The 24,298-nt window shown below is 45.1% G+C and overlaps 2 protein-coding genes across 3 annotated transcripts in view; both read right to left on the minus strand.

Annotated features, from left to right (window-relative positions):
- The window catches only part of LOC125721467 (NACHT, LRR and PYD domains-containing protein 12-like), a 247,462-nt gene that overhangs the window by 20,272 nt on the left and 202,892 nt on the right, over window positions 1-24,298 (minus strand). The gene's annotated exons all lie outside the window — the stretch shown is intronic.
- Window positions 19,686-24,212, minus strand: LOC125721473 (uncharacterized). 2 transcript variants are annotated; one of them, XM_048997412.1, is made up of 3 exons: window positions 24,097-24,212; window positions 23,387-23,443; window positions 19,686-22,181 (listed from the first exon to the last, which is right to left on the minus strand). In XM_048997412.1, the coding sequence occupies exons 2-3, from the start codon at window positions 23,391-23,393 to the stop codon at window positions 20,275-20,277; spliced, it is 1,914 nt and encodes a 637-aa protein (XP_048853369.1). In that variant the 5' UTR covers window positions 23,394-23,443; window positions 24,097-24,212; the 3' UTR covers window positions 19,686-20,274. The 2 variants fall into 2 exon arrangements, with proteins under 2 accessions (XP_048853369.1, XP_048853370.1); XM_048997413.1 differs by having other exon boundaries at window positions 24,090-24,173.

Raw genomic sequence — 24,298 nt, forward strand, 5'->3', positions numbered from 1 at the left:
CTTCACACATACAGCAGGAGGGACAGGAAACAAGCCAAGAGACAGAGGTTACACCCCGAGACCCCACACCCCCCCACAATCACACATACTGTTAGGATTTGTTTAAAAGTTACATTTTAATGCTACAAAATGATGACTGACTATGAACTTCATATTCCAGAACTGTGTTGGAATCTATGCTGACTGTAAGAATGTTACCTTACAGGATTTACCCGTTTCTGTGCCCTGTACCTACAGTAAGGAGCTGGGATCTCTGCTCCTTCAAAGCAGACATACTCACTCACATATGATTACAGTTCTAGTACATAGCAGATACTGTTGCTGAAAGTGGTGAACAAGTGAGGCAAATATAACAATGCAAACATGCCGCTGTCAAGGTGCTGCCTGGGCACTAGTGCAGCTAGGCTGGTATTTCTGGGCTCCACAGACATCGCTGGTGGTTGGTGTCGTGGTCACCGGGGTGAAAGACTCGTGCAGCAGGTGTTTCTCAGACAACAAACAGGGACTTACTGGGATCAGGATGGGAGGCTATGGAACCGGCAACACGTAAGGCACAACATCAGTGATCGAACTGGGGAACACAGGACCAGGAAGCACTCAAATGGAGGACTAATGATGGAAGAGACTGGAGACAGCTGGGAGTGTTTAACACGAGGGCTGGAACGAGACGTGAGACCAACAAGCAGCAAACATGGCCTGTTAGAGCCACGTCAGGGAGGAGGCGGGACATTTAATTTCATTTTTATATAGCGCCTCACAGAGTCGTCCCAAGGCACTTTACATAGATGTGTAGTCATACATTACAACATCATTAAAGACAGTAATACACAACGGGAAAAAGGAAAGAAAGATATTAAATAAAGAAAGCCAGATGACAACGGAGGAGAGGAACCAAAACCCCCAAGTAAGGAGATAAAATAGACCTCTGGAGGTCCATGGACAACTGGCTGCCCAACCCCCCCCCCCCCCCGCAGACTAATATTACTGAGAACAGAAAAGAGTGGAGCTGCTTGCTAAAGGCCAGGTGTGAGGTGTGATTAAAGTCTGTCAATAAGCCTGTTCTCCACGCTGGCCTGTGTAGGGTGACACTCAAGGCTGCACCCAGGATGACACAGTTAGCAGGTCCAATTCGCAGTGTCACCCCTCCTTGGGACAGAACCAGGACTCCAGCTCAGATGGTGCCCCCCCCCGGGCAGCACCTGGAAATGTGGGGAGGCAGAGAGCATGGATGGTCAGAACATGCGTTGACACATAAATGGACAAGCATATTGGATAAGAATGGCATTGCTTAATGTGACAGTACCCCCCGCCCCCAACCCACCAAAAGCATGCGCTCCGGCCATGAAGTCCAAGGGGGTTAGACAACAGGGATGGAACCAGACTGGACTCTGGACTAGACAGGGGACAACAGAACAGATGGTAGACAGGACAAGACCAGACAAGACTAGACAGAACACTAGACAGACAGCAACACCAGACATAAGAGCAGTTGCAGGACATCACTAAGGACATGGAGCGGATAAAGAAAAAGCTAGGAACCACAGGTACAGCAGTCCTGTCAGACCCCAAAACAGGACGGACAGCTGGAGGGTCAACAAGAACAGGGGCACAGGATGCAGAAGACAAGGAGAGATACAGGTGGGACAGAGCAACAAGACAAACACTGAGGCACAAAAAGGAATAACATGGGGCATCCAGGGAAGCCAGGTGAAGATTCGGGGCTGGGGACCCTCCTAGGCCCCTTTCCAGGTGAGGCTGAACTCTGCCGAATCACAGGACCAGAGGGTCTGGGAGGGCCAGCAGGGCCGGAGGACATGAGGGGTTGGCGGGCGATGAGAGAACCGCAGAGCAGTAGGGCAGCAAGGAGACAACAGGACAGGAACAGGAAGATGGCAAGGGACATACAGGGCAAGAGGAGAGACTGGCAAACCCTCTCTGGGAGACAGACATTCTGCCTGCCGCTTTCTTGGACTCCTGTTGATACTGGTGACCAGAAACTGGGACCAGAGTAAACGGAGTCTGAGATGAAGGAGGGACCCACGTATCAGGACCCAGGGCAGTCCAGCAGGACATCCTCTGGATCCATCTTCTCTGGGCTGGTGGCAGCCTGCAGGCATGTGCCGGTGGGATATCAGGATAGAAAGTGGGCACCAGCAGGCCGTCAGGAGATGAGGTGGGCACCGGCTGGACGTCTGGGGACATTGAGGTGGGTGCTGGCCAGGCATCAGGGGACAGAGAGGTGGACGCTGGCCTGACATTATGGAGCAGTGTGGCAGGTGTCGGCTGGTTACCAGGGAACCGTGTCAGATTCTATGAGAAGCCTAGCTCCTGTGTTGGACACTGTGGGTGCGGCCTGAGCGGCCCTCTCTGGGCTGGGAGCCTTAAATGCGGATGTAACGACTGCAACGGCTGGCTCTCCTGGGCCAGATGCTGTAGATGCAGTGTCTTTCAATCACGAGTGCGCTTCCCTAACCATTACGTCACCACTGCTCACTACTATGTGTACTATTAAAAGAGGCAGTAGGGTCTTGTCCAGCCAGCTGACAAAACGTTTCCACATTTAATTGGAACGAAGGACGGTAGGAAACATCTGTATTGTGTGCAGACTTCCAATAAAACCATGTTGAAGCAAAGTCCGACCTCTACTGTGGTCCAGCACTCTGACAACCATAGAACTAGGAGTGAAGCCTGTTCTTCTGTGCTGGAGAGCTTTGGGGAGCATGTTTTGGCGAACAGGGGGATCACAGTAAATCCCAGAGAAGCATCATCGTCAGACTTCAAGTGACAATGAGGACGCAGGTCGCCCTACGGCAAACGACATGGAGACGGCGGGCTCCTTTTCTCCAGAGCACCCCACCTCTGCGGGGTTCAGCACACTCACTCCATTCCAGAGGGCCCTGAGGATCTCTGCTATAGCTGTCACACCCTCCACTTGGGAGTCCGGGGAGAGGGCGGCTATGCCATCCGTCAGAGATGGGCCATTCTCTCTGGGGAAAGATGTACTGCGGCCTGAACCAGCGACATTAGGTATGCTGGACACAAGCAGCAGTGATCGGCTGTAGGGACCTGGGGAACCTACTGGGGCTTGTCGAGTTCCGTCATTCTGTTGGGTGCCAGGATGAACGACTCTGGGAGCAGGTGTTGTCAGACAATAAACTGGGATTTACTGGGATCAAGATGGGAGGCTAGGGAACGAGCAACACGGAGGGCACCACATCAATGGGGAACACAGGGCCAGGAAGCACTTATACAGGAATAACAAGGGAACAGACTGGAAGTAGCTGGGAGTGTTTAACATGAGGGATGGAACGAGACGCGAGACCAACGAGCAGCAGGCATGGCTTATTAGAGCCACGTCAGGGAGGTGGCAGGACATGACGTTTGGGGCTATGGTTAGGGTTAGGATTAGGCTTAGGTTTAGGGTAAAGTGTTTGTGGCAGAGAGCGGTCAGTAGTACAAGGACACGACTATGCCACCTGGGGAATTTCACCACAGGAAAAATTACTCTAAATTAAGAGCACACAAGTTCATTTACCGAATGGAGCTAGAGACGTGATATATATATTAGGTGGTACCTTGGGCGGAGCTTAATTCTCCGCTTCTGGCGTCATAAGAGGAAGTAGCGTATCCTTGATTCTGATTGGTCGAGAGTTTATGCCCATATATGGTATCAATACATGCTTATGCCACGTTTTGCCGATAGGGGGCGATATGGTTTTGGGAGATTGCCGTTATGCCCATATATGGTATCAATATATGCTTATGCCACGTGTTGCCGATAGGGGGGTTTGGGAGATTAAACTTTAATAGAATAAAAATACATTACATGTATTTTATTAATGTGCTTTTTGTATTACGTTTTTAAAGAATAATAAAACATAGAGCAGGATGAAGGCAAGCTAGCGCATACACGTTCAGCGGGGGCGTCCGTCCGGCCCTGTGTTGTTAGTAAGCACCGCGGCGTATTTTAAAAGAAAGCACCCAAATGTTTTAAAAGAAAGCACCAAAATGTTTTAAAAGAAGAAAGCCCCAAAAGAAGGAAAACTTTAGGGGTGTTTTAAAAGAAAAAGCAGGGTGAATTTAAACAAACATGCCCGAAAGAAGCAGCAGAAGAGCAAATTTAAACAAGCGAAAACAACAAACAAGCCCGTCGTTTTAAAAGAAGCTATCACTCATTACATTTAACCAACACGAAAGACTTTAGTTATATTTACCAGGTTGAAGAAAGCATGCAAGCGGCAAACTTTTAGAAGAAATAGGACGAAACGATCCCGGAGCACTGCCACATGCGACTACTCTGTTTGAACAACGCGGGGCGGAATGGCCGATCGCTAGTCCGGCGTTTGGCGCATGCGCACCCACGCCGCCTCCCCTTTCAAAATGGCGACGACGGCGGAGCGCCTGTTTTAGCAAATAAAACACCTATAGCCGTAATGTTTTTAAGGAATGAAGCACTTTTCTGTCAATGTGAATAATAAAGTAAAGCGCTCTGAGCATTTTCGATAGCAATAATCAGGAAATAACGCGGTTAATTATTGTTTAAACGAATGCATGCTCTCACTCTCGTGTGGCGCACGCGCGTAGATCCACACATCATTTCCTTTATTGAGCCAGCTCGTTGCGTAAAGCACCTGTCAAATGGCGAGCAATTGTCAAATTGTCTCATACAGACAGTTCCAGCCATGAGTTTGATGACACCGGCGACGCTCCATAACTGTGACTTAGTGCCGCTAAAACCAACATGGGCACCCCGCAAGCCGTGGAGACAGCGCAAGCATGGGGCTCTGTGCAGCATATTCTCGTATAAAGAATGTATCTGTATAAAACTCGAGAAAAAGTTTGAACAAAGTGAGATCGACGGGGGGATCATTAGCCCCTCCCCATTTGTGGCAGTAGCAACCAATAAGATGAGAGAAGGCTGTACTTAACCATGGTGAAAAACATATTAATACCCATCGCTCCTGTGAGCCAGCACTCAAAGACAACGAGACACAACTCCCCAGCTTGCAATGGCGTGCAAACAGACAACTTCGACTATCCCGCCATCTCCTGAAACGATCACGCTGCCACTGATAGAAGAGAATACTTTTGGACTGCGGCTGAACAACGCTGAAACCCGTCCTCGGCTGCCACCGATACCGCAATCGACTTTTGGGCTGCGACTTGACAACTCACCAGAGCCTTTTGACCTTCAGCAGGCCGCATCATGGGGGCCGTATGGCGACCCGTGCCTTTCATCGGCACCCCCTTCGAGCCCAACATGGGCGCAATGGCCGTCATCGATGTTTGAGGCTGCAGCGGCGACCCCTCATGTATTCTTGGGACCACCACGGTCCCCGTCACCGACGATCGACGAACTCTGCGAGCGTTTTGCTGCGCTGTCATTGTCTGAAGATGTTGTGGATGGGAGCATCACTGACTCTGCCATGAAAATTATCAAAGGGGCACTTGCCTGCATTCTGGATCATGTGATCGAGGAGGACTTGAAGGAGGCCTGTGTAGGTTGCTCGGTGATGCATCCTAGCCAGCGTCGGCACACGTGCCTGTACGACCCCGAGCCATTTTACTTCTTTCACAATTTTGAAAAGTTGGTCAAAAAGCTGTATAGACCATGGTTTAAACACATCATCACGAAAGCGGTGTCGGTGTTCAATCCCCACCCCTCACCAGTGAAAGTACAGGGCGCTGTTGAGGCAGTCATGTGTGATCTTAAAGATGAAATAAACGTGCGGGAGAAATTGCGCGAGTTGAAACGTGAAGGCGAAGGGGCAGATTACGAGGGGTCTATAGATGACGCATTTAATGAATTCTGTATTTTGCACGCATACAAACAACCCCAATCTACTGTGTAAACGCTGAACTATGTGTTTCTGACAATTTTGCATGCGTTCTAAATAAAATGAGTTGACTCAAAAACACTTTGTCATTATTGCTAGAGGTCCACGATGGATGATAAGCGCTTGAAACGGGTCTATTATACACCATCAAACCCTGGGTCTTTTGGAGGCCCCGACAGATTATACAGATCTCTGATAGATGAAGAAGAAGGTGCGGGTAATATAAATAAGAAACAAGTTGCTACATGGCTATCTGGTGAAGATGCGTACACATTACATAAACCGATCAGGTTTAACTTTAAAAGGAACAGAGTCTTTGTGACTAATATCGATTCTCAATGGCAAGCTGACTTGGTGGACATGTCGGCTTACGCGGAACAGAATGACGATTTTAAATACATGTTAACGTGTATAGACATTCTATCAAAATACGCATGGGTTCGATGTCTTAAAAGCAAGACGGGTGCAGAGGTAAAGAAAGTGTTTGAAAACATTCTCTCTGAAGGCAGGACCCCTAAAAAGCTACAAACCGACCACGGGACAGAGTTTTTTAACGCGTCGTTTCATAAACTTACCGAGAAACATGGAATAATACATTTCGCCACTGGTAACGATGTCAAAGCGTCTGTAGTGGAAAGGTTTAACCGAACATTAAAGACACGAATGTGGCGTTATTTTACAGCTTATAATACAAGAAGGTATGTGGACATTGTACAAGACCTAGCGAGAGCGTACAATAACACCCACCACAGTACCATTAAAATGAAACCGGTTGAGGTAAATGCACAGAATGCGGCCCAAGTCTTCAACAACATTTATGGTTTGATGCCGAGTACATCTAAAAAGCACCGCTATACGTTTAAAATTGGAGATGTGGTCAGGGTGTCTAAAGCACGGGGAAAATTCACCAAAGGATACGAGCAAACTTTTACGGACGAGTACTTTACCGTCGCCGAACATCTACCTAGAGCACCGCCGGTGTATAGGTTAAAAGATTATGATGGCGAAATCATAGAGGGGACATTTTACACCGAAGAGCTACAAAAGATCAGACTAGACAAAGACAAAAACTTCAAAGTTGAGAAAATCGTTGCGGAAAAAACGCAGCGTGGTAAAAAAATGTTTTTAGTGAAATGGCAGGGATGGCCAGACAAATTTAACAGCTGGGTTCCTGCTAAACAAGTAGTTGACATATAAGTGCGACGGGCCGTGTTTGTAGTGTTCAGTTCCACCAAAAGCGGCCATGGAGGAAAGCGGCTTTTATGTCACGCTCCCAAGCAATGCGTCTATGGATGTTTTCCCACACAATACCATATCAAGCTACACGACAAAACTAGCCAAGCCGATTGAACTGAATGGTAAATGGGAAGTAGGCCTAGCCGAAATCCATTACCCGCGTACATGGGATACGCTGGTAGAAGAAGAAGACACCTTATTTTACGTGACAGGATGGATGTCGATACCGTCGACCCTACAGTACAAGCTAAAGGCAGGATATTACAGAGATATTGAAAAACTAATCAGTGAGACGAATGCGGTTCTAGGAGGGTCAAAACTAAAATTTGACTATAGCGTGATAAAAAACAAAGTGTATATGATCGGACCACCGCACGTTGCCTTTAAAGCGAAAGGTAACCTTGCACGGATGCTAGGGTTTGTGCCTGATGTATTTCAGAAGATTGGTGATAGACCAGCGGCACCGTACCCCGCCGACATAAGCGCCGGTTTTTACACGATTTACGTGTATTCAGACATTGTCGAGCATCAAAGAGTGGGTGACAGCCACGTGCCTCTTTTACGGAGCGTACATATAGCGGGGGAACACAACTCGATGGTCACAATATCTTACGACAGGATTCATTACGTGTCGCTCTGCAAGAATCACATTGATAACATTGTCATCGAGTTAAAGTCTGACCAGAACAAGGCGATACCCTTCCGATACGGGAAAACGCTCGTAAAACTGCATTTCAGACCGGTTAAGCAGTACTACCCCCAATAATGTACAGCGCCGACGGCTTTTCAGATCCACATAGATATGTGGAATACTACAGAAACCAAGCGGGTAACGGTCTACCCGGATACAATGGCGCCCCCGTTATGTACGGTGGGGGTCTGGGAGGGCTTTTTCGAGGACTCCTCAGAATGGCGGTGCCATTTCTGAAAAGGACTTTCAATATGGCGAAACCGCATTTAAAATCGGCCGCCCAAAATATCGTTAAAGACGTAGTAACAGGAGCCATGACGGGTCAATTGACAGCACAGCCACAAGAGGGCTCGGGGCTCATGGTGCTTGCTCGAGGCAAGCGTCGTAGACCCCCTGGGGATCGAATTACCACCGCTAAAAAACGCAAAGCAATACCCAAGAGAGTCACAGTAGTCAAAAAGAAGCGCGAGAAGAAGGTTGCCAAAAAAGCACAGAGAAGAAGATACATTTTCTAAAACTATGGCCCTCATTCACAACATGTCGGAAGAGTGTATGAAATCAGAATTGGATATTTTTGCAATACCATACACGCAAGCAAGCATTGATAAGAATATATACGTGGAAGTGCCACCACTCTCAGCCTTAACTGATAACGGCCCCCTGGAGTTTTTTATCGCCGGTAATGGGGAAGATTACCTAGATCTCAACAACACGCTACTGCATCTCCGGTGTCGGATCACAAGAGCTAACGGTACAAACATTGACGCCGGTGCAAATGTAGGAGTCATAAATTACCCGATCGCCTCGATTTTCTCACAAGTGGACGTATCCCTGGGTGACCGGCTAGTGAGCCAATCTAGCAACACTTACCCTTACAGAGCGATGATAGAGTGCCTGCTTAATTATAGCGTCGGTACGCTCTCCAGACAGTTTACCTGCGGGTTGTTTTTCAAAGACAGCAGTACAGGAATGAATGAGACAGACCCGCAAGGCCTTAACGCGGGGCTAGAGAAAAGAGCCGCATTTTCGGCAAGAAGCAGCGTTTTCGATTTGATGGGCCCAATACACTCTGACATATTTTTTCAGGAGCGGCTAATGCTAAATGGGGTCGACGTCAAAATTAAAATGGTCCGAAACAAAGATGAGTTTTGCCTCATGAGCGGTGATGCAGCTGAGCAGTACTCGCTCAAAATAGTATCGGCATCCCTCTTTGTTAAAAAAGTTTCTGTATCGACGGCTGTCAAACTGGGGCACGCGAGCGCATTGCTGACAGCCAACGCGAAATACCCGATCGAGAGAGTATGTATGAAAACTTTTAGTGTGGCCGCGGGTAGCCGTGTCTGCGCTCAAGAAAATTTGTTTCTAGGTCAGCTGCCTAAAACCGTAGTCATCGGACTTGTAGATAATATGGGTTTTATGGGCGTACGATCGATACCCCTTCAATTTTCAACATTACGACGCTGAATTTGTAGCGCTTTACGTAGATGGCCAGCAGTATCCCTCTAAACCCTTTCAACCAGATTTTATCCGAGGAAACGTGGCCCGTGAATATTACAGTTTGATTTTGGCTACGGGGAGACATTTGAAAAACGAACCTTTCGCTGTTGACAGAAACGAGTACATAAATGGCTACACTTTGTACGCCTTTAACTTGTCACCCGACGAGGGATGTAATCAGCATCTCTCCATGGTTAAAAGCGGAAATATGCGCCTGGAGATGAGGTTCCGACAGCCGCTGGCCAGGACGGCGACATTGATAGTTTACGCATCATTCGACAATATAATCGAGATTAACCAAAGGAGAAATGTATTGTACGATTACTACTAGTCATGAACACATTGGAGCTATCCAACATCCTTGGCAGAAACCGCTGGACTGCTAGACATTTTTATGGGGTGTTGGCTTGTGACGAGCTGGAGGCTGTAAAACTTGAAAAATTACCCGCAATCTTCATCGTCAACACACATCCGAGTTGGGCACCCGGTGAACACTGGCTGGCGCTTTTCATCGGTACTGACAGCACCGCAGAGTTTTTCGACTCGTACGGAAATCCTCCGGATCACCCCAGCTTTCCGAGGACCATAAACGCTTTTATGACAAGGCACTGTGACCGTCTCGTTTGCAACGCGAAGCAGCTTCAAAGTGATCTCAGTGTGACGTGTGGACAACATTGCATTTTTTATTTAATTAACCGCTGTAGAGGCTTTTCTTTTTGTAAAATTCTATCGTTTTATAGCAATGATTTAAAAAAGAACGATGCTATGGTTTCTCATTTTGTTTCTAAATTTAAATATATCAATCGTGTGAAAAATATGTTCACCAAAATGCAGACGGTGAGATGTTGTGAGGCTTTGAAAAAGATTGTGTATGACAAATAAAAAACACAAAGACGTTTTAGTGTTTTTAATTAAGTACAAAAGCATTTTAAAACACAAGCCAGTCGGGTCTTAAGAATTTCCGTGGGGTTCGCGGTGACCGACTATCTCGGGGTGTCCCGTTATGCTGCTCCACGGTGCGGGGCTTGTTCTTGATCGACTCTATGAGACGCCCAACATCTTGGTTAGGTATGAGGGTGCAAGGCATTTTGAGTCTAGCCAGGCCTTGTAGAAATTCTCCCCACCCTACAGGCCTTCTCCCCTCATTCACGTTATGCGGGTTGGTAATGTTTTTAAGCAAATCGAGCATGTGGGATCCAGCGATAGTTGTACCATTAAAAACAAACTCCCCGCGTGGATTCCACGCAGTGAAAGAGTTTTCAAGCATTTTACCCATTATATATTCAGCCTTTTTCTTGTTACGCGAAGCAACATTTTTAAAGACTTCATCCATAATGGAATCCCCAGCAACGGTGGCACGTGCCGCCACAGCATTATCTATTACGGGTTCTTCAGGAGGAAGTGTTAAAGATAAGGGCTCATTATCACCTTGCCTGGCCAAAGTCAAATATCTCTGTAGCACCTCTGTGTACAAGCGGACCTTTTCGTGGTCAGCAACATCCGTTCTTGATAAAATGTTGCGTATTGCAATTTCCAATTCGCTTTCGGCAGTCTGTCTTATCGTATCTTTAGGAGCTGTGGCATTATGCAGTTTTTCAAGCTGTGCCTTAGGGACCAGATACATTTTCCTAGCGTGTTCCATTTACTTAGCTCCGTTGAAAAAGACTGGTGAGAAACGGTATGGCGACACTTAGCAGGGGTAGAATGAACCCCCCACCGGTCTGTATAATAGCCTTCTTTTTTTTTTAAACGATGCCCGTTTGTTTGCCAATAGTTTAATGCCGCTCTTTTGCTTTTTTAGTTGTACAATCTGGGCTTTGGTTAATGGGATCTTGCCGCACAGCACGTTCAAAGCTATTTCACAAAGAGTGTTCAGCAAACCCGGAGATGCTGTCTTTAAAATTTTCTTTCTCTGTCTGGCGTTACTGTCCAATAAAGCTTTCAGGTCACTCCAGTTTCTTTTTATACGAGCCGACATTATTATATTTTCTTGAGCACGTAAGCAGCCGGCCACTCGGGTGGAAGCATTCCTGTTCTGAGCCTACAGTCCTCGGGTGTCACGGCTTTTAAATCCACCAACAGATATCCGTAAGGGACTTTTGTAGCGTCTTCGAAAGCTTCTAGAAAAAATTTTGAATGGCGGGGGTACATCTGCCTTGCCAATACACTCGTCTGTAATTGATCTCGGGGGTTTTTAAATAATACAATATAATTAGCGTTAAGATTGATGGTCCGGCTCTTCTTACCTTGGAAGAAAAGATTCTGCACCAGATATATAACGCTTAGATTTTTGTGATGCGTGTACTTGGTAAAAGCTTTTTCCACCTCGCCGCTATCGCTGGCTTTTTCCATAAGATCGTCAGTAACGATCAAATTTATTTTATTTGTCGGCGAAAGTTCGTCGTCACACAGAGACTCTGGGATTCCTTCCACAAATTTAATATTTTTTATTTTGCACAACAAATCATCATGCAATGGTTGCCAGCAAGAATAGCACCATTCAACGTTTTCAGGCACTCTGGACAATGTACAATCCACATTTTCCAACAGTCTTTTAATGAAATGCGACTTGCCACAGTTGCTCGGTCCCGATATAATGCACGAGAATGGGTGCTGAAGTCTATTGTTGAACCCATCACTATAAGCCATAAGGCAGTGTGGAATAGTCAGGCAGTAGCTGCCGCTTAGTGTACACAACTTTGAAACACTTGTTGACTGTCTTATTTTTCAAAAGGAACCCCCTTTTATCCCTTAAGATTTGCTGTGTAGACGTCCTGATCTCTCGAGGGGGGTAACGGGGGTTACTCACAAAATCGTGAACTAACTCTGTGAGGAATGCGATGTTGACAACTTTCGAATTGGTGTTGTGCAGCGTTATTCCCTTAACTTTCAAGTTCGTTTTACTTTTTGCGGTTCTGTACCCATACGTTTTGGGCCCCCCTGAAACAAATTCCACAATGTGATCATCTAGGTCCAACTCGCTTGTCAGCTCACCAAGAAAGTCACCCAAAGATGGCATCCAGTCACCCGGCTTGCTGACAAAAATGACAGAGTCTGTATCATGGTACAGCGTGCGCCGCCCCAAGTGATGCATGAGGTTGTACAGCTCGAGCCTAGCATACGCGGTAGTGAACGCCGCAATAAACGTGTTGACGTGCCGCGGTGTGTTAGGGAACCCTTTTATGTTCCGCCATTGGACCATTGCCACATTGTCATTCAAAAAGGAAAAGTGAGACACATTGACCAGCTTTGAAAAAATGAACATGAGAAGCTCATCGGGGTCTTTGATGAGCGTCGTACTTGCCTGATTTATTCTCTGACCAAATTTTCCCCAAAGACTGTTTAAAAACAATTTGGAAATTTGGCGTTTCACTTTGTTCACACCGATGTTTTCGGGGTTCAAACGGATGCCCTCCTTCTCAAAGTAGGTCTGAATGTATCTCTCTTTATCCTCAGCACTCTTTACCCAAGAGGGATAGCCCAAAGCCTCCTGTTTTCCCTTTAAAAGGGTGTTAATATAGTCAGCAAAGAGTGTGTCTGTCCTGTCGGGGAAATGCCAGACCTCGTAAATCTTGGCAATTTTGTAGCCCTTTTCAACAGCCTTGTTGATTTAAACACTGCACCATGTGCTGATCAGAGCTCTCTGCTCATTTGAATGATTGCAGACCCCCTGCGTCTCAGTTTCACAGCATGTTCTGCAAAGTGTGAACATGAGTTTACCACCGGACCTGTAAGGCAGAACCGGTAGGTAAAGACCTCTCGGTGGGTAAACCTTGGCTTTGATCAACCCAAAATAGTTTTCCACACTGTCAAAATCGCGGTAAATGACTACGGGGTGACCTACCGGGTACTCCTTAAACTTGTTGACAGAGGGATAAAGACTCGTGAACTCATAGTAATCTATACGCTCATCGCCCTCTGCTTTGTAGTACAATTGCAAGGCGTTAGTTCTACCGCCAAACATAGCATCCCGAGGATCGATGCACTCTGGAAAGTCTAATGCCTGTACATTTGCATTTTCCGCCTTCAGTTTATCCCACTGTTGTTCCCAAATAACATGTACATTGAGGTTGTACATGTGTTTAAGGGCAAATATGTTATCCTGAAACTGCTGATGCATGTCCCCAAAACGCAGTTTTGTTACAGGGTTAAGTGCGTTTGAATCAAAGCATTCTGGGCACCCATGAAAAAAACACCCTGCAAATTCATACGACGTACGAAGTCCATCGATTTCGGCATAGCCGTTGAAGCATTTTCACCTCCCCTCTACAGAGCGGGTGCTGAATCTCTAGTTTTTCGCTATGTGCAATGTATTCCAGCCACTGAATAGATGGCGTGGAGTATGCCTTTTGTTGCTTGATGTAATTATCTGGAGTGGAGTGGCAACACTACTTAAGAAGGCTGTCCCACATTATTAAGCAGCCTACATTTTCAACCAAAATGGGAAAGAAAAAGGACCTGTTGGCTGCTGAGAATCAACAAATTGTTGAGTGTTTAGGTCAAGGCATGACAACAATCAACATTGCCAAGACACTTCATCGCGATCATCGCACAATCAAGAAGTATGTAGCTGATTCAGAGCACACACGTGTGCGTGCTGATAAGGGAAGATCCAGGACTCTTTCCAACAGGCAATTACATCGGGTTAAAAGAGCAGCTGCAAAAATGCCATGTCTTAGCAGCAGACAAGTTTTTGAAGCTGCTGGTGCCTCCAACGTGCCCCGAACAACAAGATGCAGGGTCCTTTAGAGGTTATCAGCTGTGCGTAAGCCATCCTTTTGACCTCCCCTATCCACTGCACACAAGCAGAAACGGCTTCAGTGGGCCAAACAATACATGAAGACTGACTTCAAAACTGTTTTGTTCACCGATGAGTGCCGTGCAACCCTCAATGGTCCAGATGGATGGAGTGGTGGATGGCTGGTTGATGGCCATCCTGGACGAGCCCCCAAATTGTTGGAGTTAGACTCCACCGAGTCCGTTGATGAGGAAAAGATGCACTCTGGAGGCGAAGGATAGTTGCACGTCAGCTCTCTTTATTCTCAGCACAGATTGCAATCCGGGAGCCACTCTCAGATGCACGAAAGTACACACCAAGGGAAGCTCTCTCTCTATGGTCAGTGTCTGTTTTTATAACCCAAACAGGGCATCTGCCCTCCTTGTTGGTACCGTTCCAGTTGACGTAACATACAACTATTGTTTTGAGAATTCTGCCGTTAGTCCCCACTCCCTTCCTTTTCTCTTATCTTGTTATGCTGGAATTCCGCAGCATCAGCTTAATGTCACCCTGACCCTATCCGTGTGCCTTCGGCTTTCCGAAATTTACTGGCATTATGAGGCGGCCCAGAGCCCCCCTTCTCTTTCCTGCCTATGTTCCAGTTTGTTCCCATTTCTCAGGGTGACAAAGTTTAGCACAGGGCCTAGCTGCCTTCAATATGTAAAGCAAAGTATTTATTACTCACATGAGAAATACTTCTCGAGAAACTTCGAGAAACGTCGAAATCCTAGTCACTGGATGATAGGAGAAATCCGCGCGAAAGACGGCTTAACGGTCAGCAGTCGTCGTAAACCCAGGAAAAAACGTTCAAATTTGGGTGATGTCAGACGCACTTGATAGCGTCGTAACGCAATTTTTCCATTCCACATTATTTATACTCACTGGATTTTTTTTCCTTAAATAAAATACTATACAGTCCATCACTAGGTCACAAAAATAAAACAACGAAATACTGAAATAAAAGTGTAGCTTGTTAGCGTTCCGAACACAGTTGCCGTAAAGTTTACAGAGTTTATCGAGGCTCCGTCTCAGCAGTCTCCTCAGGTCTGGCCCGTCAAAATAAGGCAATAGTAATATTAGACTTTAACAACTGAAACTACAGATTGATGGTGGGATAAAAAATTCCACGTGGATTTAGTACATCTTTCCCACATACCTAAAATCACAATGGATCTATGTGGATATCAGGTGAAAATTGGTGGATCCACCACTTCACCAAATAACCACCAAAAATCCACATGAATAACACATGCTGTGCCCACTGGGAACTTATTCATATTTTAGCCAAAGTGTAACACAAGCTCCTGGAAGAACAATCTCACCCATGCAGACAACAGGAAGTGCAGTAACAATGCTGGACTGATGACTGTAACTGCCGGTTTCTCTGGCTCCTTTAAGAAGTTTTCTCTTAATTACTGCTTGACTTGAAAGATGTTTTTCTCTGAAGAAGGACAGTCACACAACAAGCAGGTGCAAATGCAAGTCACACGTATGAGTTCATATTTACACTCTGAGCTGAAGTCTGACACATGGCACCCGGACCTGCATTAGAAGGACAGGCCCTTACACATGCTGTACACCATCGCTATCACACGGGGGCGACCACCTCTGTTTACAAAAATCCATCATGTGACGTATTCACCAAGTAATAGAAGACTAGACTACAGGGAACTGCAAAGATTTCCCTCTCAGCCCAAACCCAGAGGTTATCCATCTAAACATGTTACATGAAACATCGCATGTGTGTCAGTATTTACCAATTTGTGAATGAGCAACGCATAGCAGTAATCAATAACCGCAATGGATTATGGTCCTTGTAGTTCCTGTGATTGGACCAGCCGTTTTGCAAGCGATTTTTTGCTATTTCCGAACAAAATGTTCAGCAGCAGCATCTTGGTGGGAAATAGCATCTAAATAATGGTGGGAAATATTTATAATGCATTCATAACTTCCCGATGTCACAGTGGAAGGTGTACATGATGTTGCTCCCGGCTGTGTCGCAATATCATGTAACGCAGCGCAAATACCTTCCAACATTGCACGTTCTATGGCCTCTAAGTGAGCGGAATTCGCCATGTTGTCCTATATCAACCCTAACCTGCAACCGCTTAGCGCGCTCTTGTCGGTACGGCCCATTTCTGTACAAATGGGCATGGCAAATTTGCATACGTTCTCAACATGTGCAAGAAATGTGGGCAATTCAGGACAGCGAACACTGGACACAGTCAATACAAGGGCATGGGATCAACTTCTTGACATATAAATGTATACAGAACTAGAAATATAAGGTTTTTAAAATAATCTGAATTATACAACAACATTTAAAAACTTGGTGATAGAGTATTGGTGAGTTAAAGTATATTCAGTTATTCAGCTAAAATAATGGAAACACTTAAGGAGTTCTGTGAATTTACTTCTACAAAATTCTGGGATATTTTGAGGCATGTCCCCACATGCTGGGTGTCTTTGCTGCCAGCTATAGAGAGGATTTTAAAGTGTTCACCAACCTTAAAGTCTTATTTTGTATCCCTTGGAAAGGACAACTGCCTGAGTATTGTTGGCACATTTGTGTGTGATGCTACTGACACAGAAGGTGTGGATCCTACTGCTGCTGAATGCATTGTGGTATTCATGAGCAATGCGATGCAATAATTTGATTCCTCTATTCGCAAGCTAGAGAGTGACAGTGCTACTGTGATTGATGTTTAATCGATGAACCAACTGCACAGTCAGCTGATTGCAACGCAAAACAGACAAATTCTACAGAAGCAAAGCAAACATATACAGAGAAACCTTTTATCACAGAGACAGGAACAGTTCAGAAGCCTGGTAGGCAGATTTTTTTGAGAAACTAGTGTCATGACCTGCTCGTCCGATCCTCCTGTGCGCCATGCCCCCCTCGTTACCTCATGTGAATTCCTGATTGTTCTCAGCTGTTCTGCATTTCCATCCCTTAGTCTTGTGTGTTTAGTCCGTGTTGTTTCCCCAGTGCTGTCATTGAAGTGTCTACCGTGTTGTGATCTAGCAGCATTAAACCCCCTTGTTTCGGATCTCCGTGTGCCTGACCCTGATTCCCTGCTTCCTGTTCACTCACTCTGAAAATGGTCATCACAGAATGACAGGACTCCCCGAAGACACACCTCTGCCGACCGAGATCCAATGCCTCGGTCTATTACAAGAGGTCATATACTGGCTAAATCAACCCGAGGTCCGGGAGGACCCTGTGGCACAGGATTTAGCCAGCCGAAGCGGGACTATCCTGCAGCAGATGCGGGGCTCCAGTCCTGGTGGCTGACGGCCTGCCTGCTGCGACTGCTGCTCCGCCCGAGGCCCCTGCTGTGGCTGCTGGTCTTTGGGTGTGTGGCAGCTGTTAGCACTCGTGTGGAATTAAAAGCTGGAAATGACGTTGTATCTTTTGTGAACGTGTTTATTTTATATAAGCTCCTTCCAGTAACCACTTGCATGACACCGACTCTCTCTCTATCTCTTTCTCTCGCTGTCACACACACACGTTGTTATTTTTACACTGTCTGATACTTGAACTCTACACATTCTATACCTAAATGTCTCTGCTAGCTTGTACTCAGAGCAGAGCATCTTTTTCACAAGTAGCACAGTGAGTGTTTGTATGTGAAGTGCACTTTGCCATCTCAAAACACCACATGCATGATAGGATTCCACCTGGGCAAAAAGTCCATTTGTGAAATTTCCTCGCTACTAAAAATTCCATGGTCATCTGTTAGTGGTATTATAGTGAAAGCAATTGGGAACAACAGAAACTCAGCCATGAAGTGATAAGCCACGTAAAATCACAGATTGGGGGCAACGCACACTGAGGGACACAGTCTGCAGAAATCACCAACTGTCTGCAGAGTCAATAGCTACAGAATGTGGTGGTTTTTCCTTCCCCCCAAATCAGAAGCTACTTCTGTCAATATAAATTCAGTCTTTATTGCAACAATGAGGTCACATCCAAGGCCAGACACTTGCAAGTGTGTCCAATACTCTTTTACAGCAATTATTATACATTTTCTTATCGTTTAACAATATCTCGTCACTTAAGCATCATCATTACCTCAACCATTCACCATCGTTGTTTTCTCCCTTGATTCACACCCCTAGATGATAAGTTTGTCAATCATTTGTTTTACTGTTTGGTTCCTCAGTCGAACATAATTGTGGTGCGACCATCTCTACTCAGTTTTTAGAAAATTCTAAGCTGTGAACTTTTGGTGAACTTTTAGGTGAATCCCTTGGCAGCTTCAACTTGTTGCACATTGTCTGACTAGAGGTTTGATAACATTTTGTTTTAATATTTGTCCTTTAATGTAGTGATAAGCTGCAGCAGTAATAAAGGTGAATATTCATATATTCAGGGTTAACATAAAATAGATAACAGAAACTTTGAGGCTAACATAAGGTGCAGATACATACTCGGTTGATTACATTGTGTTGATTACATTATGATGATTACATTGTGTTGATTACATTATGATGATTACATTGTGATGATTACATAATGAGTATTTGGCATGCTTTTTGATTATATCATAATGATTATGTTCTACGTTATATATAGTGCTAAATAATATTCCATAAGACCTCCAAACTTCATGTGGCCTTCAAATTAGCTGAAGAACAGTGTGTAGATAACTTTATGGAATGGTTTTCATGGCCAAGCAGCTTCATCCAAGCCTTACATCACCAAGTAGAATGCAAAGCGTTGGATGCAGTGGTATAAAGCACGCCGCCACTGGACTCCAGAGCGGTGGAGACATATAACGAATCACACCTCTATGTCTGGCAATACGATGGACGAGTCTGGGTTCGGCAGTTGCCAGGAGAATGGTACTTGCCTGACTGCATTGTGCCAAGTGTTGGGCTTGGTCCCTTAGCTCGAGTGAAATGGACTCTTAATGCTGCAGCATTCAAAGCCATTTTGGACAATTTCATACTCCCAGCTTTGTGGGAACAGTTTGGGGATGGACCCTTCCTGTTCCAACATGACTGCACCAGTGCACAAAACAAGGTCCATAAGGACATGAATGAGCGGGTCTGGTTTAGAGGAACTTGACTGGCCTGCACAGAGCCCTAACCTCAACCCGATAGAGCACCTTTGGGATGAACTACAGCGGAGACTGCAAGCCAGGCCTTCTCATCTAACATCAGTGCCTGACCTCACAAATGTTCTCCTGGAAGAATGGTCAAAATTCCCATAAACACACTCCTAAACCATGTGGACAGCCTTCCCAGAAGAGCTGAAGCTGTTACAGCTGCAAAGGATGGGCCAACTCCATATTAAAGCTTATGTATTAAGAATAGGAGGTCATTAAAGTTCATGTGTGTATAAAGGCAGGTGTTCTAATATTTTTGGTAATATAGTGTCTGCTTGGCATGTTCACACCCTAACAAAACCAGGAATTAAAATTTCATCAAACATGTACTGATAATCCTAGCAGGGTTGGCCGGAAATATCAGCAACACCTTTTTTACAATAAATACATTATACATACGAGGTCTTTGGTGAAATTCTGACAGTACTACATGATTAATATTGTTGTTGTTACTATCACTGTTACTATCACTTTTTTGAATGCGAACTTGTGGGAGTTATCACTTGTCTCTCAAAGCAATGAAGCACAGAGAATCATGTCAAAGATCCAATATTTTATAGTTTTTTAAATCAGTAATAAGGCATAATATACTTATGCCTGAAATTAAGTGAATAAAATCATTTAAAATGTTTTGATATCACAGCTAAGGAAATGTCATTGCAGAGAAACAAGAACGAGCCCCCCAGTGATACATGAATGAGCCCCCCGGTGATACATGAATGAGCCCCCCAGTGATACAAGAACGAGCAGCCTGGTGATACAAGAACGAGCCTCCCGGTGATACATGAATGAGCAGCCTGGTGATACATGAACGAGCCCCCTAGTGATATTTCTGCAATGTGATACAAGTAGAAGAAAACAGTTTGTAGATTAAACTGCTCACTAAAAAGTCTGTGGATGATCTTCAGTAACGGGTCATGATTTTTACGTCCAGTAAAACCAGGCCGCTCCCAGCAGACCCTAGGTGGATAGATAGCACTAAAGCCCCTCTAAAACATTTCTGCTTTTGGGGTGAACTGCCCTTTTTAACCCCAGCAGAGCAAACTGATGGCTCATAATAACATGGGAGCTTCTTCATTAACCCCCCCAATCCACAGGCAGCATTTACTTGCATTTCATCTACTACAGTTTTTTATAAGGTGTTTCCTTTGCTTTTGTCACTATCTGCCCTAATTCCCAAGTTTCCTTCACCATATTTCCTGCTTTCTTCTTCACATCTTCAGCTGCATTCCCTGCAGCCTCTTTTGGTTTGTCTGCTCTGGCTGCAGCTTTGGCTCCTTCAACCCCCCCTCCTATGGCTCCTGCTGTGGCCAAAACCCCCACAGCTACACCCACTCCTATTCCTGCTGCTGCTCCTGCACCTAATGCCCCAACTGCACCAACTTCTGCCGCAGTTGCTCCTGTCCCTAATGCCCCAACTGCACCAGCTTCTGCCGCTGCTGCTGCTGTTGCTCCTAATACCCCAATTTCTGCCGCTCCCACTGCTCCTTCCCCTAATGCCCCAACTGCACCAGATTCTGCTGCTGCTGTTGCTCCTAATACCCCAATTTCTGCCGCTCCCACTGCTCCTGCCCCTAATGCCCCAACTGCACCAGCTTCTGCCGCTGCTGCTGCTGTTGCTCCTAATACCCCAATTTCTGCCGCTCCCACTGCTCCTGCCCCTAATGCCCCAACTGCACCAGCTTCTGCCGCTGCTGCTGCTGTTGCTCCTAATACCCCAATTTCTGCCGCTCCCACTGCTCCTGCCCCTAATGCCCCAACTGCACCAGCTTCTGCCGCTGCTGCTACTGTTGCTCCTAATACCCCAATTTCTGCCGCTCCCACTGCTCCTGCCCCTAATGCCCCAACTGCACCAGCTTCTGCCGCTGCTGCCGCCGCTCCCACTACTCCTGCCCCTAATACCCCATCTACCATAGCCCTTCTACATGCGGCATCTGCTGACTCAGCTACACATTTTCCATAACCTCTGGTTGCTGCTCCCACCAGGAGTCCAGCTGCCAATATACCTGGCAGTGATAATCCTGCAGCCACACGCAGCAGAGCCCCCAGTAAAGCACCGGTAGTAACTCCTGCCTCTAATCTCGGAATCTTGGTCCTCACTCTCTCTCTTGCACGTCTCCTGATCTCAGACTCCTCTGCTTTCTCTCCACTCTCCTTCATCTCTTCTTTTATCTTTTTCACCTCCAATTCTATAGCGTCTGCTATTACCTTCAGTGATTTATTTATGTAATGACTGCCTCTGTTGTCTCTCACCATCTTCTCTACAGTTGTCAGCAGCTGTTTAATCTGAAAACTGTTGCTTCTGTACTCTGATTCATCCAGGTTTCTATCAGAGCTTGTAAAGCTTTCGGACCCTTGACCTGGTTCATGATCAAATGTTGATGATCTTGGTTCTAAGAGCCTGTTGCTCAGTTCTTCCAGTGTCTGAACAGCCTGTGATTCCCCAGCTTCTCTCTTATCTATCATCATTTTCTTTACTTGTTCCAGAAGGTCTGCAAATTGAGCATTTTTATCATCTTTTTTGTTCCACTGCTGAGAGTCAATGACATGGACTCGGCCTCCACACTTATGAGCAACATCCTTCAGATCTTTGTACTTCTCTACATACTCTTTAATGGTCTGGTTTTTCTGAAGCTTGTCACCATGTGTGAAGAGGACGACTGTATGCTTCAGGGCTGCCTCCCCAAACCACTTCAGTATCTTCCTCACAGACTCTTTCTCCTCTTTGGTGTATCTTCCCACTCTCAGCACTAAGATGAAGACGTGTGGACCAGGAGCACACTCAGTGAGACAGGATATTATGGAATACTTCAGATCTTTCTCAGGTCTCTCTGGGTCAAAGATCAGTGGTGTGTCAGTTACTGTAAATTTCCAGCCATCTCTGTTTCCTTTTTCTGTTTGACAATCTATTGCTACACTGTTAGGATCAGAGGAAACTGCAAACTTCTCTTCCCCCAGGATAACATTTCCTGCGCTGCTCTTCCCAGATCCTGTTTTCCCCAACAGCACAATTCTTACTTCAGCAGGTGCTTTGGGAAAGAAACACAGTATCAGTTACTGTAAATGTGGTTATAATGAACATGAACATGCCATATTGCTGTGGAAATTAAGAAATCTCGTTAGCAGCTCTTGAATGCAACTACTTTATTCTGTCAGCAGATGGCAGTGCAGAGCCACACAAAGCATGAGCGCATGGGAAAGAGACTGACAGTCAGAGGTACTTATTCAGCTCATTTTATTACTGAACACAGATATTTCATCTGTCTGCTTAGCAAAAGGAAAAGCTCATTTCTATACATAGTTTGTTTACCTGAACACTAACAGAAAAGCTTAGACATGCAGCCACTCTTAGCAATTTCACGACAGATGCTTCTGTCCAGCTCGATGGATGTCAGTCTGGCTCAGGGGTCGGCAACCGAATTAAGAAGAGCCACTTTTCGGAAAAGCATTGAAGTCACAGAATTTATTCTAAATAGTTTAGCAACATTTGTATAGACACCAACAATAAAGTGTAAAGAAACAAGTAATTTTCAATGTTTCATGGACTCTCGACCAAATGCCATGTCCCTAATTTTATTAATTAATACCGTTTTCTTTTTTAAATGAACAGGTTAAGGTGTCCCGCCGCTTTGATAAAACAGTCTTTATCGTATTCAGCGTGCTGTAAGACTTTCCAGTTTTATAATCTCCCGAGACGCCACTAAACTGGCAGCAACTGCCGCACAACTTTTAAAGTACAGCTGACAGAATGGCTGTGAATGCGAATCTTACTGTCCATTCACATATAAATTCTCAATGTACATCCATTTTTTTCTCTGTTTCACATTTTGGTAACTGTTTTTAGCTGCCTTGTGACAAAATGAATATAGATTTGTTTCGATACTTTTACTGTTATAGGCTATTATTTAAAACCTCTTCGCTAGATTCATAATGAAAAGTGACACCTATTTGACTGGTATTGTCCAATCAGTATAAGCCACCTTAACTAAAGATTTTTTGAGGCGCTGCAATATTCAGAACCGAATACTGCAGCATATGTACTGAATTTGGCCGGAGGTACATATGCATGATAGTCCGCTTTGGAGGAGCCGCAGGTTGCTGGCCCCTGGTATACCTGATGCCCCAGTTACAGAATCTCTGACCATCAGTCTACGTGCTTCAGAGAGAGACAGACGGAGCACAGCTGGGAGGCCCAGACAGCAGAGCAGAAAAGCCAGTGTGGTAACTGACTCACCAGCCATGCTTTCCTATAGGTTGGTGTCCGAAGCTGCTTTGCACTGAGCGCCTATAACTGCAAGTGAATAAACCTGAAGGTTATGGTCTGTTTAAGACAAAAAGTCAGAGAACAAATAGGACAATTTGGGCTGATTCACACAGATTCTCACGTTAGCAAATATCTAGTAATAATTGTGGTGAGTTTCACGTATATTACAATTCTTTACAAATTGTGCTGTGGGCAAAATGTTTAAAAGAAGTACAATTGAAAATAAAATAATGTATAATTTACAGATTAATGTGAGCAGACTGGATATATCAATAAAAAATGTGGAATATGTGTGTAATAAAATATGTAGTGTAACTCAGTGCAAATATCAACTGGCAAAAATGAAAGTGAAAGTACCAAATAAATAACTTAGATTAAAAAGGCGAATGTTCATCCCCTGATGATTTATTTTCTATTTGACTGAATTTACCATCAAATTTCTGAATGGAGTAAAATCAAATCATGTCAATTTCAATTTTTATTTGTCAAATATATTATTTATACTCAGTTATACTCAGTACTACTTTATGTGTAGTGAAATGCTTGGTTTCCCAGGTCTATTACTGTGCTTAACAGGACAAATGTATGAATTATAAAAAAAAGATCAAATCATCAGTATAAAGTACAGAAAGATAAAATCATTAATATCCACAAATAACGTACAGTCACTGACCACTTACCACCTCAGGTCTCCTGATACGCTTGTAGCTGAAGTGTCTGCAGATGATCTCCAGCCCTCAGTTTATATCATAGTGCCAGAGCTGCTAACCGGTTCTTCCAGTTTAAGTTGCATTTCAGAGCATGCAAATCTAGATGCCCTTGTGTTTAATGTAAATAGTTCCCCAGAGCAAAGGTATGGAGTTAGAACCCTGTCAATATGTA

This window comes from Brienomyrus brachyistius, unplaced genomic scaffold (assembly GCF_023856365.1).
Source record: "Brienomyrus brachyistius isolate T26 unplaced genomic scaffold, BBRACH_0.4 scaffold33, whole genome shotgun sequence".
NCBI classification, from domain to species: domain Eukaryota; kingdom Metazoa; phylum Chordata; class Actinopteri; order Osteoglossiformes; family Mormyridae; genus Brienomyrus; species Brienomyrus brachyistius.